At 37.8% G+C, this 16,474-nt stretch overlaps 1 protein-coding gene across 14 annotated transcripts in view; it reads left to right on the top strand.

Moving 5' to 3' along the window:
• Positions 1 to 16,474, top strand: part of PKP4 (plakophilin 4) — a 253,207-nt gene that overhangs the window by 158,064 nt on the left and 78,669 nt on the right. For all 14 annotated transcript variants that reach the window (XM_032637160.1, XM_032637170.1, XM_032637169.1 and 11 more), the window contains one exon: positions 8,570 to 8,604. In XM_032637160.1, coding sequence (XP_032493051.1) covers positions 8,570 to 8,604 — 35 coding nt within the window. The remainder of the gene's footprint in view (positions 1 to 8,569; positions 8,605 to 16,474) is intronic.

Here is a 16,474-nt window from a genome sequence, read left to right as displayed (position 1 = left end):
AGAGATGAGGTCCTTGTTTCCCAAACTTAAGAAAAACAAAACTGTTAAAACCTATCAGTTTCCTATTGTTAGGTGGTAATGAGTTCTTGGAGCATCAGAAGATGGCTCATGGCATTAGAGAGCCCTTGATTCCATCTTAGGCTTCTAGACCCCACTTCTCACCATGCTAATTATGAGTATAAAATGAACTCAAGAACGTTCTTGCCGAGGTCAAGGGGAGGAGAAATTTGACCTGCTTACATGGTGAATGCTTTAAAACCTGGGACTTTCATAGGCATTATCTTCAAAAAGTGCCTTTCTCAAGCATAGATTCAAGAGCACTCAAGAAAGCTAAACCACAGAATGAGCTTTACCCAGCTAAGAACTCACAAAAAACTAATGGAATATTTTACAAATGCATTAACAGAAACTGGGTAAAGTTTTAAACGTACTAATTACAAGGAAAGTCAAAGCAATACTAGATAGAAATTTTAAAAGACTTAAAAGTGTGGTATGATGTTATCGCCGTATCATAATTTAAGATTTAATTATAATTAATGAAGATAGAGAAATTTAAGTATTGGATAGAATGGGTTACTCCGTTAAGGGAATTTATTTTAAATTTTATCTGGTAGCACTCCAGATAGAGACCAAAAGTTGAGAATCATTAGTAGTTATTTTGCCAGATTCTGGCTGAGAAAATCCTAGGTGCATAATAGGAAATCTGGAGTGACCTGTGGACTATGGAGCCTAGCTTTCATACCTAAGAAGATTCTGAAGCGGTTCATTAAAACGTAATCTGTAATGCCTAGAGGATAGCTGGGTAGTAAGTAATTTCAATATGAATTAATCGCCTAAAATAAAAACCCAAACAAACCAACTTTTTCTTTTTTAACTGAGAAATGGACCTTGGAATCAAGTGAAAGGTAGACTTATAAATATTAGAGCAATGGATTACAAAGGCAGTTATAACAAACCAATAATGAGCTGCCAGAATTTTTTTTGTAATGGATTTAGAATCCAGAACATTTGCTAATGGAATAACTTCAGTTAGTAATGAATTGGTGGAGAAGGAGAAAAATGCATTTTGGAATTTATTCCAGCTACTTACTGAGATTTCATCTGTAAGCACGTGGTAGTTCCTAAATTCAAGAGTTAACGTGTGCAGAAGAAATACAGAACTTTTTTTTAATTGAAGTATAGTTGGTGTATAATATTATTTGTTACAGGTGTATAATGTACTGATTCGCAATTTTTAAAGGTTATACTCCATTTACAGTCATTATTAAATACTGGCTATATTCCCTGTGTTGTACAATATATCCTCTTAGCTTATTTATTTCATACATAATAGTTTGTACCTCTTTATCCCCTGCCCCTATCTTGCCCCTCCCCTCATCCCTCTCCCCACTGGTAGCCACTGGTTTGTTGTCTATATCTATGAGTCTGTTTCTGTTTTGTTATATTCACTAGTTTGTTGTATTTTTTAGATTCCTCATATAAATGGTATCATACAGTGTTTGCTTTCTGTGTCTGACTCATTTCACTTAGCATAATACCCTCCAAGTCCATCCATGTTGCTGAAAATGGCAAAATTTCATTCTTTTTATGGCTGAGTAGTATTCCATTGTATATATGTATATATACATCACACATCTTCACTGTTGAATTTCTGTGCCATAAATTTCTTAACACAATGACTTTTTTAAAATAAAACAAAGTGAAACATTATCCAGTGTTGATGGACACTTAGGTTGCTTCCATATCTTGGCAGTTGTAAAGAATGCTGCTGTGAACATTGGGGGTGCATGTATCTTTTCGAATTAGTGTTTTTTGTTATTTTGGATATATACCCAGGAGTAAATTTCTTTGTCATATGGTAGTTCTATTTTTAGTTTTTTTGAGAAACCTCCACACTGTTTTCCACAGTGACTGCACCAATTTACATTCCCACCAACAGTGTACAGGGTTCATTTTTCTCCACATCCTCTCCAGCATTTATTGCTTGTGTTCTTTTTGATGATGGCCATTCTGACATGTGTGAGGTGACATCCTATTGTGGTTTTAATTTGCATTTTTCTGATGATTAATGATGTCAAGCATTTTTTCACATGCCTGTCGGCCATCTGAATGTCCAGAAATACAGAACCTTTGCGTGGAACTCAACATTTATGGTCAGAGCTCAAAATAGTAAAACTAATAGGAAAGCCAAGAGTAAAACGTCAGGCCAGCAATGTACACATACAGTTTTGAAAATATTTATAGTAAGATTAATGAACATATGATCAATGAGAGTTCATCTGTTAATTACCTCTGTTCAGTAAAGGAAGATCACCTAAGGGTCATTTTAGAAAAATATTGTGAAAGAATATGTTGCAATAGTGAAATACATAGATTATGTAATGCTGCTAAATTGGGGTGGTTTAAACAACCATTTGAAGAGACTGTCATAATACACAGGGGAGACCTGACATGTCAGGTTTATCTGCACATGTGGACTATTATATTGATGGTCTCCCAAACTGGCTGATTTCTAGCACTTTATAATTTTTGATCTGTGGGAACTGAAGCAAATTCTTGAATATAACAGTACATTTCACATTGCTACATACCTCTTCCCTCGGAGCCTTCATGTTCAAATTCCTACCTGGGTAGTCCTAATACCAATTTACCTCATTTTCATAGGTAAGTAGAAGGAGAGCTGGGTCTTGTTTTTGTTTTAAAAGACAAATGTTTCACACTTTGGGTTGTTATAGATATGCGAATGCTTCTTCAATCATAACACTGCTGGACTCATCAGAGCACTCTCTTACAGGTTTCTGCCTTTCAAAAGTCTCTTGACACCTTGCCTTTGAGGGGCATGTGATCCAGTGGGGGAGTCACCTGCGTACTGTAATGAGTAATTACAAGACAATTGTGAGCATGCAGAAGGCAAAGGCTTTGCCTCTTGTCACCATTATACCCCAGCCTCTAACAATGTCTGGCACTCAGTAGATGATCAATAAATATTTGTTGGATTGATTCCTATAATATTTACAACAGACATCTTTTCTATAAGATGTAGAAAGAGCCGAAATCTCCTTTGTAGAATGATTGAAACAATTTCTAAAATAACACAGGATTAGCCCTAATAAAGAACAACCCAAAAAGTTACGGTCAGCTATCATTTATTTAGCATCCTATATCAATGCTGGTCGAATGCAGGCAGAATTAAGACACAATCTTTACCCTCAAGAGAGCCATAGTCTGATAGTGGAAACAGGTAAACAAATCCTGCAATCGCAATCATATGAAAAACAAAACTCGAGATAGATTAATGGGTACATTCTTCATGTAAAGGAAGAAGTGATCAACTTTCATCAAGCTAATTCTCGAAGGATGATTAGTGCTCACCAGAGAGGACGCTGTGGAGGGTGTGTGGTCTAGACAGTGGTACACACCTGTACTCTATTTATAAATCAAATAGTTTCTAGAACATTCATTCCAGTAATTCCTGTCCTTTAATGCCAAGTGAAATTGAATTTGGTTTTGGCTGTGCTTAATTTTTTGAACTACTAATAAGGGTTCACATATATATGGCTGTGTGTGTATAAAATTTCTTAACACAATGACTTTTTTTAAATAAAACAAAGTGAAATAACTCGGATTCTGTCCCAATTCAGTGTATCTTACAGGAGAATAATGACAGTAACTTGCACTTTACTAGTGATAGAAAGAGCCCCATCTAGACCAGGGAGAAGGTGAGGGAAATGACATGGTAAAGTTACTGTGTAGCTCCATCAAATTCTCCACTCCCCCGTCCCCTACTGTTTACCTGCTGCTGTCCACCTAAGCTCACATCTGGCACGGTAGGAAATCAGGAGGAAATTGAGTAGTGACTTAATTAAGTAGACCGTTTTCCAAAGATATTCCTGTTATTAAGTGATACAAAGTGAAGGTAAACTTAAGAGTGTTCCATTTCATGGGTATATGACATATGTATTGTTACACTGTACCACATATACCATTCTGGAATTTGTGTAATTCTGAGTTTTCAGACTGTGTTCCTACACATTCTACCCCCAAAATAGCATTGGAAGCAGTGAAGCAGCCTGGTACGTGAGGAAACTGCAAGTAATTAGAAGTGCCTAGAATGTAGGTTTGTGTGGGAAAGGGCAAACGGGAAGGAACCAGGTGGTGGAGGGCCTTCTGTGCCATACAAAGATGTTTGAGCCTCTGCCATACTAAGATGTTTGAAATTTACCCTGTAAGGATCTGTTGTGCGTTAGCATCCGGAGAATTTAAGATTTGAATGTTTTCAGATTTGAAAACTCACTGTAGCAGCAGCCTGGAAGAGAGCCTGAAAGGATGAGACATCAAAGCCAAGCAGACAAGTTAGGAGGGAGACTGAAAGAATGATCCAGCCAAAGACAATGAGAGGATGAAGGCCCCAACCGTGTCCTTGGTGGTTGGGATGAATTCAGAAGGTGTATGTTTTGAGTGAGCGCCATGTGCCAGATACTGTCGTAGGTTCTGGAGGCGTATCTGTGAACAAGGCAGACTTCCCTGCCCTCGTGGGGCTTACATGCTAGTGAGGCGGGCAGGGTAGGGGAGACAATAAAATGACTCCATGTTCTTCAGTGTGAGTGACTAGGTGGTGATGATTAAATGGGAGTTCGTTTGGGGGAAAAAAGGGTTTCAATGTGTTGAGTACAAAATGTATTATATCCAGTGTGCACTTGGAAATACAGGTAAAGAGTTAAGGAGTGAGGTTTCAGTGCTTTTCAGAGGGCCTGTTTGCATTTGTTTTCAGTCATAAAACATCAGTCAGAACTTTCCGCTACAAACGGTAGAATCCTCTCTGGCTTGTATAAGCAGGAAAGGAACTTACCAGAAGCTATTAGGTGTCAACTTTCAGGAGCTCCAGGAAGCCCAGAGAGCCAGATTCTGAGTCGGGGTGTCCAGGGCCAGTGCCCCCGCTACTGCTCCCCGCAGTGCCACCGCCTCCCCTCACATGCCTGCCTCCTTCTAGACCCTCGGTCACTGGCCGGCTCTCTGGCTGCAGAGAGTTTGAGAGGCTAGTTTTCTCACACATAGCATGGGATGTTAAGATAAGCGGGGTTTGGGTTTCAAAGACAGCCATAAATATTCAACAAAGGTAATTTTGCCTCCATTTATGTCTATGAATGAAAAAATATATAATTTCTTAAGTGTACATAATTTTGTAGTGATTTATTGCATTTTTCTCACATAATACTGTGATGAAGATGTGGTGTCTTTGTTAAAACAAAACTAATATTTTTTTCACATTAAAATGAATTGCCTTGATTTATTAATTTGCAAATGAGCTTGCTCCTAACTGCTGTTCACTATCTAACCAAACAGTCCCAAACTTATAAATGGATTTCATTCTAGAAGCTTGTTGATAATTAAGTTATTGGAAATTGTGAATACATCTTCCCACTGAAACAGAGTTATTGTGGATGATCCCATTCTTGTATTTTAAAATGTTTCGCATTCCAGTGGAAGATCCTAGAACATAAACTGCTTGGCATCTTCAGATGAGAAGTGAAAGGGAATGGGATGGAGTCATTCATGGCCACAGTGCCTGTAGACATGTTGTAGACATTCAGTAAAAGTTGGGGAAGTGTTTCTAGGAATAGTTGGCTGGAAGGAGAGAGGAAAGAAGGAATATGCCTGTGTCTAATGTGGAGCTGCCTCATTTTATTGTTCCAATAAAAGTGACTTGGGCTTCCCTGGTGGCGCAGTGGTTGAGAGTCCGCTTGCCGATGCAGGGGACACGGGTTCACGCCCCGGTCCGGGAAGATCCCACATGCCACGGAGCGGCTAGGCCCGTGAGCCGTGGCTGCTGAGCCTGTGCTCCGCAACGGGAGAGGCCACAACAGTGAGAGGCCTGCGTACCGCAAAAAAAAAAAAAAAAAAAAAAAAATTCTCCAATAAAAGTGACTTAAAACATTCAGTGACTTAAAACAGCATTTCAAAACCGCACATATTTACTGCGCGATCCCTGAATCCCAGAGTGGTGAACAATTTGAGAATCATATAAAGTAAGTGGTTCAGAAAGAAATAGACTGTTCTGAATAACATATAATGACCAGCTATCACACAGAACTGTGGAATCAGTGTGAAGGTAAACGGGCTGAATATATAGTCTTCAAAATGGAACTTTTGCTTATTTTTAATCCTCAATATTAACTTATTTTCCTAGTGATTTCTGTTGTTTGTCTAGAGTAGAGTAGGGAAAAATAATTTTAACGGAGACTTCCCCTTGCCTTCACCTAGGAATACTTTATTGTATTTTGATGACCAAAGGCCTTTTCAGCAGCAAAACTGCTGGTTGCCTGATTGTTATGCAATGAGGCTACTGGAATTTCCTACCTGGAGTGGGAGAGAATAATTTGACCTGTTCGAACAAGGTAGTAAGTAATAATTTACATACACCTGATCTTTCAGAACAATGAAGAACCCGGTATTACTTTTTCACAATTTGTGTTACAGCAACAATGTGTATTAAGCATCTTCTATGTGCCAGGCAGTATGCTGGGCACTTGACCTAAAGAGATGCGCAAAACAGCCACAACCCTTGCCCAGTTTGAGCAGTTAAGATGAATTATATTCTGTGATCTATAACTTCAAGAATAAAAATCTTGTAAACATATTTCATTAAAGTTTATGTAAATTTCAATCAGAAGATAACAGACTTTATCACTCCCAAGAAACTTGAGGTATATTACACAATTCTGGATGGCAGTTTGATCTACCATGTATTTTAATATTGACAAAAAATATGAACATGTTAATAGGAACACAGTTGGGTAATAGCAAGCTCAGTGATTAGAAAACTAATTTAGATGATAGAATTAAATAATAAAAACATATTCAAGAGGAATTGAAATTCAGTCTGGGAAACCACTTTTGAAGTCATAAGAATGTGATGACCTATCTTCAGGAACAAGATAGATGTGCCCTTACTGATACTTGACCAGATTTTCATCTTTTTTTTCTTCCCCATCAGTCCCTTTTGAAATCAGTTAGGCGTGCATCAGGTACAGGAACATGACCAGAGTGCTGAAGATAGCATTAACTGACTCCATTCACTGAGAGCATGCCCCGCTGCTTGCAGCTAGTTCAAGGTCCTGGAACGTTAGCTGCTCCGCCTGTGGTAACAAAAAGACAAAGCACAGACAAAATTGAAGTTCAGGGAATTCTTACTGAATCTAGAATTTTTAACCAGCAAGAATTTCATTAGCCACTTAATGACTTGGGGGGGAATATCAAGCAACTAACAAGGACTTAAAATCTTACACCTACGGCACTGAAAGGATGTCCCTTTCTTTAAGTTACAGTTTCCTTAAGCCCAAAGCCACATACCTTTTGAATAAACTTAATAAATACTTCCAAAATACTTCAGTATGTGTTTGTTTCTGATTTCCAGGAAAAAAGTACAAATGTTTAAAAAGGAAAAAACTCCTTTTAGTTGTACCCCACAGAAATAACTGCTAGCACTTTGGTTTTTATTTTCCTAGGTTTCTTCCTAGGCATATTGTGTGTGTGTGTGTGTGTGTTTAATGCAAAAATGGGATCACAAGCTATTCTACTATATAGCACAGTGGCGAGAAGCCCTGACTTTGAAATCAAACCATACTGGGCTTGAATCCCAGCTCTTCCAGTTACTAGCGTAAGACTTTGGCCAGTTTTTTTTATCTGTAAAGATAATAATGTACCTATTCGTTAGGTTGTTGTGAATAATATAAAGGAGATAATATGTGTGAGGTACTTACTCTGACATTTAATAAATGCCTAATAATCCAGCCTCTTGTACCTTTGTTCTACCACACCATCCCCTAAGCACCATGCTTTCCCGTATTGAGTATTTTAAGCGGGGGAGGGGGACCAGGGAGGCACAGATATGTTTTTATGCACAAATTTTTAAAATTGATACTCTATAAACCAAGAAAAATATACAGTTAAAATTTTCTCCTAGCTTGTAAAACCTTATATTTTGATATAAAGGTTTAGGATATTTAAATTTTATAAGGCAACATTCAGTTCAAAATGACCCCGTTAACTTATGTGTCTATTATAGCATCTAGGGCTTCTTTTGAAAATAAGTAAATTGAATGAACTTCTTAACAGCCTTTTTGGTTCTTTTTAATGTATATGTTGTACAGTATAATGTATATGTTGTTTTAATTTATATGTAGTTTTCATATTAGTTATTCCACACGAAGCAGTGTAGTACTTCATATAAGTACTATGATGGTCACAGTTAGTTGTGCTATTGTATTTGTCTTATCCAAGGAGAATCATACTTTTTATGTCATTTTGTAAGTCGTTTTACAACTTTATAAGTCGTTCTATAACTTGCCTTAATTTCCAGGAAATACAGTTTTGTCCCAGATTGATGTGGAGGGTTTAATACTGTCTAAAAATTAACTTAGAACAGTCATTTTAAATTTTGTTTGAGGTTTTTATACTTTTATATAATTAAATGTGAAAATTAAATGTCTATATGCAAAACAGATCCAAAGTTAAATTTTATGACAAAGGAAGTAAATGTTCCATTTTTTTTTTCCTTCTTTTTCTCTAGCTCAACTGAGAAGTCATTTCCTTGGAGATCAACAGGTATGAGTTTTTAATCATATAAAATATCTTCCTTTAGTTTTGCACAGACAGAGCCTGCTCTCTTAAATTACTACTTCTTGGTGAAATCAGCCAAGCAAAGCCTTTAATAGTGACAATATTGAGCTACTTTGCTTTGAAGTAGTACTTTCTTAATATGCTTAATTTTTTTTTAACATACTTGAATAGATTTATATATGCCAGCTGTAAAGAAGTTAAAGCATTGGGCATCAAAACCTTTTTAATATCCATTCAGTATCTGAATTTTTTATCATAAAGAAATACAGGGATGCCCTCCCAAAGGTTTTTGTATAATCTGGGATATCAGTTATATAAGTCAAGGTCTTTCCTTTTACAGTGTTTCTCATACTCAAGAGAAGAGTTGCCTGAAATGTTCATTTTCCTTATGTATCCAGATGTAGACCACCTGATAGCTTCTAAAATAGTCTGGAAAATTCTAACATAGTCTCTTTATCTCTTCTTTTTACCCTAAATTCACCTCATGTCAAGGATGAATTGCATTGAGGAGAGTGTCTGCCACTTTCACAGATGTTCGATATCTTCATACTCAGTCTTCACTCATTAAACGCTTCCTGAGTAGCCACATCATGAACCAAGTACTATACGTGTCATTGGTCAGACAGTGTTGGGCTCCACACACATATGCCCCTCACCTCCCTCACCTCTCATAATGTAAAGGACAATGCCAGCAATGTGTGAATGCTAGAATAGGCCTTGATATCTGAATACTTCGGCAGGTTTTGAACAAGGTTTGAATTGAGTAAAACTTAAATCACCAAATGCCTGGTATCTGAGTTTACCTGAACCTGGCCCCAGGATTCTGGCATTATTTATAGTGGATACAAGGCAATTTGCCATTTTGTAAAGAACCTATTCCCAAGAAATGTAGTATTTTACTCAAACCATAGATTAGGAAGAGACGTGTGAAAGGCTACTTATCAAGAAGACTTACAAACAGCAGTTTAATGCAAGGGAAGACATGGCATGAAGTAGTATGTGGTTAACTACCAAGTAAGTATTATGTGGGAAACATTGTCATTAAATGGACAGCCCACTTTTGAGATAGCTTTGCAGAGAGGATGAGCCTAGAGCCTGGGACTTGACCAGCAGCCCGGCTGTGGAGAGGGCACTGTCATTGGGCAGCAGAAGAGACGACAGAAATGTCTTGTGGGAACATTTGAAACTAGTTTGAGAGATGATAAGATGTGCAAAGGCTAGACAGCCACACTGGGCCAAATTATAGAGATCTGTAAATACCAGGGACTTTGAACTTCCTGCACATCATGGGGAGCCACTGGAAATCGTTTGAGCAAAAAGTCACCTGATTTAAACATTCCTCAGGAGAAATAGCAATGCTATGAACTGTTAAAAAGAGAGTTGAAAAATTCAATTTAAAGAAAAATACACAGTGCATTTGCTACTTGGTTATGGCAAACACGTACCATTTAATGTAAAATTCTCCTATAAGTTCATGTTTAATACTGCATCATTAATTTATTCCGAAAATATTTCTTGAGAGTCTAGTTGGCTAGCACATAGTTGTCAATGTTTAAAACACATATCCTTGCCCTCTTAAGTGTTTCAAGTCTAGTGAAGGTATATAACTCTATACACTTAAAATTGGGGGTGACGGGGGTGGATTCTGTAAAGGAAAACTACAAGTGTATACCATGTTTACCCATAGCTCTATTTTTGGACATTTAGGTTGTTTCTAACTTTTCATTGTAATAAATAACATTATGGTAAATATTCTTATGTATAAAATTATATCTGCAGCTTTGATTTACCTTAGGCTAGATTTTTAGGAAGAAAACTATTCAAACTATATGAACTTTTTTTTTTTTTTGCGGTATGCGGGCCTCTCACTGTTGTGGCCTCTCCCGTTGCGGAGCACAGGCTCTGGACGCGCAGGCTCAGCGGCCATGGCTCACGGGACCAGCCGCTCTGCGGCATGTGGGATCCTCCCGGACCGGGGCACAAACCCGTGTCCCCTGCATCGGCAGGCGGACTCTCAACCACTGCGCCACCAGGGAAGCCCCTATATGAACATTTTTAAGGCTCTTTAAATGTATTACCAAGTTGCCTTCCTAAAAAGATTGTATTCATTCTCCCTCCCTTTAGCTATATGAGGCCAGTCCTCTCATACTCCCTCATGAGTGTCATCGTTTATATCTCTATCTACAAAATGTTTCGATATCCCGCCATTGCCCTTTTCTCTTGGAGGGCTAGTGTTTGATAGGTGAGAGTTCTTTGTAGCCCAAGGAGAATTAGCTGTGTCAGTCAGGGCCCAACCACCCAAAGGAGTGGTCCTTCCTGGAAGTTGCTGCCGTGTCAAAGACTGCAGGGATAAGGGGCTGGGTGGCTTTGCCACCAAACTGGAGCAGTGGTGGGAGGTGGGACCTGGCGAGTTTTCCAGCATTAGCTGGAACCATGAAGGAGATACAGCCATGCCAGCAGTGCTGCCTGAAGTAGAGCTGGAGAAACATCCTGACTGAACTGAGGTGGAGGGGGCAGTTGTGGATTTTTTAACTGCCAAAAGCCAGGTGGGCACGGTGTGTAATTGCATGGATTTACATATGGAGAGAATGCGCTTGTGAAGACGCACGATGGAGAATGAACATCTGGGCCCTTGGCATCCTTTCTGCCTCTCCTCCCCTCCAGTGCATTTACTCAGCTTCAGTCATTTGACCACCATCTTCATGATTTACTAATGCATAAAATATAGATAGATAAATAAATAAAATATTATAAATAAAATATTATATATATATTTCATTTAATATATAAGTATTATATATTTTTAATACATGCCAGATAGCTCCCCAAATACTTTAGTGTTAGGGAAATACAACTCTAGTAATTCAACTGTCCTCACCACAGCGACATTCATAATTCACACCTGATAACTATACTTCATCCCTTACTGCTGCCCAAACTCATATTCCAACCTGGGAGTTTTACTTACCCTTTTTCCTTTTGCAGGGAGGGGGAAGTATATTAACTTTCAAACACAGCCAACACAACTGATATTTATTCTACTCTCTATTACTTTAATTACATTAACGTTTCTTGTGTGTTTTCTTAAATTTGCCTACTTTTCAACCATACTTAAGGTATTTAAATTGTAACCATGGCAATAAGCTCTAATGATTAGGGTAGAAAATTGAAATTTAATTGTATGAATAAAAGATATAAATCTTATTGGTTTCATATTCCTTTTTCTGAGCAGTTATAGATGCCCTTTAGAAGTTTGATTGTAAGTGAATGGGATGAAATGACAGTTTTGCTGCTACTTTTCCTGTAAAGTTTAACTGTTATTTTCTCTTTACCAGTTTGCATGCAGAGACCCTGAATGTAATATGAAAATAATCTTGTTTTTAGAATTTGGCAGTCCCACCCAGAATGAGGTAGGGGTGGCTTATAAGAAAATACTTAAAGGGTCTTTGGTCTATTTTGTCTTTGGATAGGTCTTGACAAAAGAAACATCTTTATTCAATTATCTTGGTTTCCTAAATAAGAAAGGATTATTTGAAAGGATTTAGGATTGAAGGTCTGTTATTGTTCCTCATTTTTCTTTAATATTTTGAACATTACTTGAAGATAGTTTCTCTACCTTTTGTGTGTGTGGTTTACTACAAATTTGGCTTGAAAAGCTTTTCAGCCATAAGGTGAATTGTTAGCAAGGCAATAGTTTGATCACTACCTGGGAGTGATCCCTGCCTACTCAGGAGTTTTCAGCAATATTCCATTGAAATGCCAGAAATTGAGACCAACTGCTGAATTTGTTTTTAAATAGCTAACTTACTGCAGAGTCATTTTCTAAGGAAAAGCTCAAGATGCCCTAGGCAGAAAAGATTTTCATTTATATGATTCAGTTCAGGAGAATCAGCTTACTTGTGTTTTCTGGTTGGTTGATTGGTTGGTTGGTTGATTTTTGATTTTTAACTTGTACCAAGGATCGCAGGCTGTTGCAAAGCAGAAAGCCAAGGCCTTGGACACTCAAAGAGATAACCTCCCAAAGTGTGGGGAAGAATCATCCATTCTACAAAACATTTTTATTTTCCTAGGCTGATTGGGAAGGAATCTTAAGGAGAAGCTCCCCTGGACATAATAAAGTTGTTTTAAGCATATACGCTTTATTGTTATCTTGCCCTTCTGTTGCCGTCTCTCTTCATTATTCTGTATTTTCTAGCTTACCAGCATTACATGTCTGCTCTCTAAAAACATAAATGGACCTCCTCTTGTCTTTTATGAAGAGGAGAGTTTATTATTTTCTGTTGTGGCTTTGCTCTTTCCTTAGCCTTGCATTTCTTATGACCTTGGGTTTGGTGGGTGTGTTTATGTATACTCTGCTGAAAAAGAGTGAAGAGGGAATGTTGTCTTAGGGTTCCTGTTTCCTCTTTTGTTAGTGTGCCATTTTTCCACTAATCATGTCTTCATATCTCTTACCAATGTATGTATTTGTACAGTCTCTTACGTTCCACCAAAATTTGAGGTAACTTTTAAGAACCCATATAATAAAATAGAAAAATAAACTCCAGAATCACAGAAAATATATATTAGAATAATAGGTAAAGACCCGAAGAAAGTGAGAATGCAAATTTATGCACAAGTAATTATACTTCTTCATGATGGAAAATATTATATTATGGAGGATATCTTTTAAAGAAAAAAAGCTTGGACTTACCTCTCTTTTAAGAAAAAGCACACCAATTCAGTCATAAAGATAACCAAACACCATGTGCCCTACCTACCAGAAAGAAGCTGTTGAAGCCATAAATTGAGTCCTTTTGTCAAAGTGATCATGGGTTGTTACTTAAATCCTCCAGCCACATCCTGTAAACTTGTGAATTTGTGAATTTTGTCACAAATCACAATTTCACAGTTTTTCTGTTTCGGGGGAAAATTACTAGAATCTAGGCAGTTGCCAGTTTTAGTACTTGTGTGTAAAATGAGGGGAGGGGAGCAGCATCAGCCTGAGAATCTACCCCTCCCCTCCTCTTCCCTGCACATTAGGACAAGGAGCAGCCTCCAGAGCTGGAGTGCGCTGTCTGTCCCCACAGTAGGAAGTTATATCATGCATATTCATAAATAGAATATTAAATTAGCAATCATGGATAAAGGACTATTATTTTACTACAGATTTTGAATGTTATGATTTATTATGACTAAATTGTATAAATGACAAAATTTTATTTCTGCTTCTCTTCCAAATACCAAGAGGAATATGAATTTCTGTTAATATTGGCCTTGGGGTCCCAAGATTTTCCTCCCCTATTTTTTCAGACCTTTTTTAGTAACATAGTCATTATAGTCTTCCTACCACAATTGCAGTGCTGTAGCTTCCTAATCACCACTTTTTCATGTTTTGTTACAAAAGTAAGTTATGCTTTTGTGTGTGTGTATTTTTGTCTATTTGTTTATTTTGGCATGCTTCTTATTTAAAATAAATTGTCTAGAAGAATTTGGAGTAAAAGGTAAAAATTTCCTTCATTGCCACGTCTACCCATACCATGGCTGTTGCCCCACATACCTACACAAACACACACACACACACACACACACACACACACACACACAGAAAACCTGAGGGGTGTGTGTGTGTAAATATCCACACATTTGCATTTGTTTTGTTTTGTTTTTAATACAATGAGGATATGTTATACATTGTTCTATGACTTAAGTGTTTTTTTCCTTAACAACATAGTAAAACTATGCATGTGTTTCTGTGTCAATTTATAAAGATCTGCCTCCTTTTTAATGGCTATCTATTGTTTAGAAAATTGATGTAACCAGTCCCTTATTAGTGAATATTTTGTTTTTTCCAACTTTGCCCTTTGACAAGCAGTGGTAAAATTTTTCACTGCACATCTGAGTGTCTCTGCTGATTACATTTTTAAGGGGAACTGCCTGAGCAAGGGTGTATACATTTTTATTTTGGCAAATAGTGTCCAATTGCCCACCGAAAATGCTTAGCAGTATGTGGCAGGGGGGGAGATTTTTCCTCTACCCTCTTAGGTTAAGTAACTGGGGGCCTGTGAATTTAACTGACAGTAGACAGATTAATAATAATTTTTCAAAAACCCTAAGTATTCATATGCATATGAGAACTCACAAAAGAAATAGCTCCCTAGGGACTTCCCTGGTGGTCCCATGGTAAAGAATCCGCCTTCCAATGCGAGAGACACGGGTTCACTCCCTGGTCAGGGAACTAAGATCATACATGCCGTGGGGCAACTAAGCCCACGTGCCACAACTACTGAGCTCGCACACCTCAACTAGGAGCCTGCGTGCCGCAAACTACAGAGCCCACACGCTCTGGAACCCGTGCCACAACTAGAGTGAGAAAATCTTCATGCCACAACTAGAGAGAAGCCCACATGCAGCCATGAAGAGCCCACACGCCGCAACGAAAGATCCCATGTGTCTCAATGAAGATCAGCATGCTGCAACTGAGACCTGATGCAGCCAAATAAATAAATAAATATTTTAAAAATTAAAAAAAAAAAGAAGTAGCTCCCTCAATGACTAGGGTTGGGGGCTTATATACCTAACTTAGGGGAGAGGAAGCAGGCGAAAGAGGCTTATATGGGAAGAACAAGTGGATTTCTAGGGGAGCAAACAGGAGATAGGACAGTTTGTGAGGATGTTTGTTTACACAGGTGCAAGTGGTCTCGCCGATTTTTTTTTTTTTTCATTCCATAAAACTCCCCCAGAAGGGATCCATGACAGCCTCACTCCCAGGACTTTTCTGCTTTTAGTGAAATAAGGGAAGCTCCAAAAAGGCTTCCTTCTGCATCTGTTGAATCTCAAATATCTTTAGTTTAGAATAATCTTCATGCCAGCTCTCAGGGTCCAAATAGGTCCCCACAAACATATATTCCTACCTATACCAAGTGTCATGCCTATCATGCTTCCCATGCTACCAGAGGGTAGTAACATACGAAGTGTAAATCCTCATGAGTATTTAAAAAAATTGCTTCAAATTTCCCTGTATCATAAGCTCTGTCTACCTATTAAATAGAGTAAAATCATTTACAGAAATAATTATTAAATATTCATTAAATCAGAACATTGCATGGAAACTTCAGCATACCACTGACCATTCTATTATTTGATTCATTCTTACGGAAATTGGAGACAAGCCTGATCTTGGAATTTAATAAATTTGTCATGATACCTATCAGCTTTGGTTTCTTCTCTTTTCATATCTGTCTCAAAGTTATCAGATACATTTTTCTGTCAACAAAAATGCAAAAACGATTACCAAAACAAGCAAGAAATACTATCACTATTAGAGGTGATTTGGGTACCAACACCTCACTCCAGAGGTGCCCAAACTTTGCTGCACGTTAAAATTGCCTGTGGAGCTGTTAAAATATTATTCCCGGCCCTCCTGATACACAATTAAATCCAAAAGTCTGGGGCCCAAACCAGAAATCAATAGTCTTTAAAGCTCCCCAGTTGATTCCACTCTGCAGTTTGAGAACCACTGCCTTACTCATAGTTAAATCAACTTAGTTACTAGTAATTAAAGAGAGGAATTAAAATTTTATCCCGCTTGTCCTATACAGATTTTATTTCAGGATCACCAAATAACCCTAGTCACTACTGGCTATCTAAAGATTTCTTAAATATGCCAAAGAATTCCTGCTGATAAATGTAGAAAGAACAATAAAATTAGAAAAATCACCAATTTACAGCCCCTAATGAAATCACTCGTTCAAGCAAAGATTGTCAGTGTATGCAAAAACCTCTATATTCTCAATCCTAGCTGCACATTGGAATCACCTTGGGAGTTTTTAAAAATCCTGATATTCATACCACAACTTGGGCTGATTGAATTGGAATC

This window comes from Phocoena sinus, chromosome 7 (genome assembly GCF_008692025.1).
Source record: "Phocoena sinus isolate mPhoSin1 chromosome 7, mPhoSin1.pri, whole genome shotgun sequence".
Taxonomy (NCBI): Eukaryota; Metazoa; Chordata; class Mammalia; order Artiodactyla; family Phocoenidae; genus Phocoena; species Phocoena sinus.
The sequence above is the reverse complement of the archived record's forward strand: the minus strand, read 5'-3'. Positions and strand labels throughout refer to the sequence as shown.